The 1,769-nt window shown below is 48.6% G+C and overlaps 1 protein-coding gene across 1 annotated transcript in view; it reads right to left on the minus strand.

Annotated features, from left to right (window-relative positions):
* The window catches only part of EXOC6B (exocyst complex component 6B), a 345,342-nt gene that overhangs the window by 139,790 nt on the left and 203,783 nt on the right, over positions 1 to 1,769 (minus strand). The window contains exons 10-11 of the mRNA XM_017836875.1: positions 1,003 to 1,086; positions 860 to 906 (exon numbers count right to left, since the gene is read on the minus strand). Of these exons, the coding sequence (XP_017692364.1) occupies positions 860 to 906; positions 1,003 to 1,086 (131 nt within the window). The remainder of the gene's footprint in view (positions 1 to 859; positions 907 to 1,002; positions 1,087 to 1,769) is intronic.

Here is a 1,769-nt window from a genome sequence, read left to right on the forward strand (position 1 = left end):
AAAAGGGCTTTATATACAGGGAAAAGGGATTTATTTACAGGGAAAAGGGATTTATTTACAGGGAAAAGGGATTTATTTACGGGGAAAATGTTTTAACTCCAGAGAAAAATGTTTTAAGTGGAGGGAAAAATCCTCTCTCCCACCCAGATATCCCAAACCCTCACAACAATTTAGAGCCAGGGAGTTCACTCCAACCCCCAGCTCTGGAATGTGCTGCTCCAAAAACCCCTGTTTTTAGGGAGGGAGAGTGACAGAGGATGTTTTAAACCCCCGAAACCCCAAAAATCTCAGGGGTGTTTTGCCGGGGAAATCCAGCCCAGCACTGGATTTGTGATGGTGATAATTAGATACTGAAATTATTAGCACGTGTGGTGATGAAAATATCCAATTATCCCCCGGGTTTGATGGATTAAAGAGTCTTTGGAAGTCTCCTCTGGGAGCTGGGATGGGTTTGGAAGACTCTTGTGAAATTTGGGAGCGATAATAAAGACCAGGGGGTTGAGAATCACCTCCTTTCCAAGGAGAATCATCACAGAATAACTATTAAATATGCAAGGATAATTAAGGCAGAGGGCCTGTTCCCCTCATTAGCGGGGCAAGAAGGTGCAGAGAGCCCACAGAGGGAATTATCCTTGAATTCCCAGAAATTCCCAGAAATCCACTGGCTGCTCCAAGAGCTGGCAGGTCCCTCCACGCTCCCATTGGTGCCATAAAATCCACTCTGCAACACTTCAAAAGCACAGACCACCTTTCATTTCCCTCTTTTGGGACTAAAGGACCACGAAAAATACCAACATTCCTCATCCTCTCCCGTTTTTTTTGGGGGGGGGAATAAAAAGGGAATAAAAAGAACACCTACCCTACAATTTGATTAAAATACTTCCTGTAGCCGTCCAAGGTTTCGTGCTGCAAGGAAGAGAGAGGGGATCAAGATTAAAACTGAGGTGGCCCAAGAGCCACTGGGAATTTTTGGGATGCCCCAGGGAGCAGGGATGGAGGTACCATGTTGGAAGGAGGCTGCAGGACCAGCCGGGCTTGTTTTCTCCTCTGCTTCCTGTAGTAGCTCTCGAAGGTTTCTCGGGCGCCCTGGAAAAGAGGAAAGGTTCATTCAGGGAATTCAAATTATCCCAATTCAGGATTGAGTTGAAATATAAAATCACTCCATTGGTCAGGTTGGAAAAGCCCTTCGAGATCGAGTCCAATTGTCCCCCAAGGCCACCACTGACCCATTGATTGGGTTGGAAAAGCCCTCCAAGATCATCGAGTCCAACTGTTCCCCCAAAGCCACCACTGACCCCAAGGCCACCACTGGCCCATGTCCCCAAGGGCCACATCCACAGGGATTTTAAATCCCTCCAGATCTTCTGAGGAGGTGGAGGGTGAGCAGCAACTGAGTGGGGTCGAACCACTACATCCAACATTCCTTCGGATTTGCAATCACAGAATCCCTTAGGTTGGAAAAGCCCTCTGAGATCAGCCAGTCCAACCATCCCCCAGCACCGCCAAGGCCACCACTGACCCATGTCCCCAAGGGCCACATCCACAGGGATTTTAAATCCCTCCAGGGATGGGGACTCCACCACCGCCCTGGGCAGCTGTGCCACGGATGGAAAAACCTTTCCAGGAGGAATTTTTCCCCAATATCCAACCTAAATTTCTCCTGGTGCAACTTGAGGCTGTTTCCTCTTGTCCTGCTGCTTGTTTTTTTTTTTGAGAAAAGAACCTGACCCCCCCCGGCTCCCCCCTCCTGTCAGGGAGTTGCAGAGCCA

Source organism: Lepidothrix coronata, unplaced genomic scaffold (assembly GCF_001604755.1).
Source record: "Lepidothrix coronata isolate B3197 unplaced genomic scaffold, Lepidothrix_coronata-1.0 Scaffold287, whole genome shotgun sequence".
Classification (NCBI taxonomy): Eukaryota; Metazoa; Chordata; class Aves; order Passeriformes; family Pipridae; genus Lepidothrix; species Lepidothrix coronata.